Source organism: Eimeria tenella, genomic scaffold (genome assembly GCF_000499545.2).
Source record: "Eimeria tenella Houghton genomic scaffold, Eth_scaff3380, whole genome shotgun sequence".
Lineage (NCBI taxonomy): Eukaryota > Apicomplexa > Conoidasida > Eucoccidiorida > Eimeriidae > Eimeria > Eimeria tenella.
In genome coordinates, this window is record NW_013543171.1 from 514 (window position 1) to 1,084 (window position 571).

General features: G+C 56.2%; 1 protein-coding gene across 1 annotated transcript; it reads right to left on the reverse strand.

Annotated features, from left to right (window-relative positions):
• Positions 1 to 169: 169 nt before the first annotated feature.
• ETH_00039620 (Catalase, related) lies at positions 170 to 515 on the reverse strand (the record flags this gene model as incomplete). Its single annotated transcript, XM_013376349.1, has 2 exons — positions 170 to 253; positions 420 to 515. The coding sequence occupies 2 exons, from the start codon at positions 513 to 515 to the stop codon at positions 170 to 172; spliced, it is 180 nt and encodes a 59-aa protein (XP_013231803.1).
• Positions 516 to 571: the final 56 nt, after the last annotated feature.

The window sequence follows — 571 nt, forward strand, 5'->3', positions numbered from 1 at the left end:
CCCCACAGATGACCTGCGGGGGCCCCCAGGGGCCCCCTAGGGGGCCCCCAGGGGGCCCCTTTGGCCGTATTATGCACATGGGGGCCCCTTAGGGTTTTGTGGGGGGATTAAAAGGGGCTATAGTGGAAACAGGAGTGGGGTCTAAACCCTAAACCCTAAACCCTAAACCCTAAGCCCTGGACTGTGATCCTACGGGGATTCTCTCTCTGTCGAAGTGGGCCAGTTTGTCCAGCAAGTGGAAGTCCGAAAGGAGCTGAACAAAAGAACCACCAAAACCCTAAACCCTAAACCCTAAACCCTAAACCCTAAACCCATATCACAGGCACAACCGTAGTTCCCACTGGGCCAAAACCCCCTAATCCTAAACCCCAAACCCTAAACCCTAAACCCTAAACCCTAAACCCTAAACCCTAGCTCACCACTGAGCCATAGGGCCCCGCTGTCAGGGAGTTTTGATTGTCTCCTACGGGGGCCCCCGTGGAGGTGGTCAGCACGGGACACTCCTTTTCCTCCATTGTGCTGCAGCAGCAGCAGCAGCAGCAGCAACAGCAGCAGCAGCAGCAACAACAGC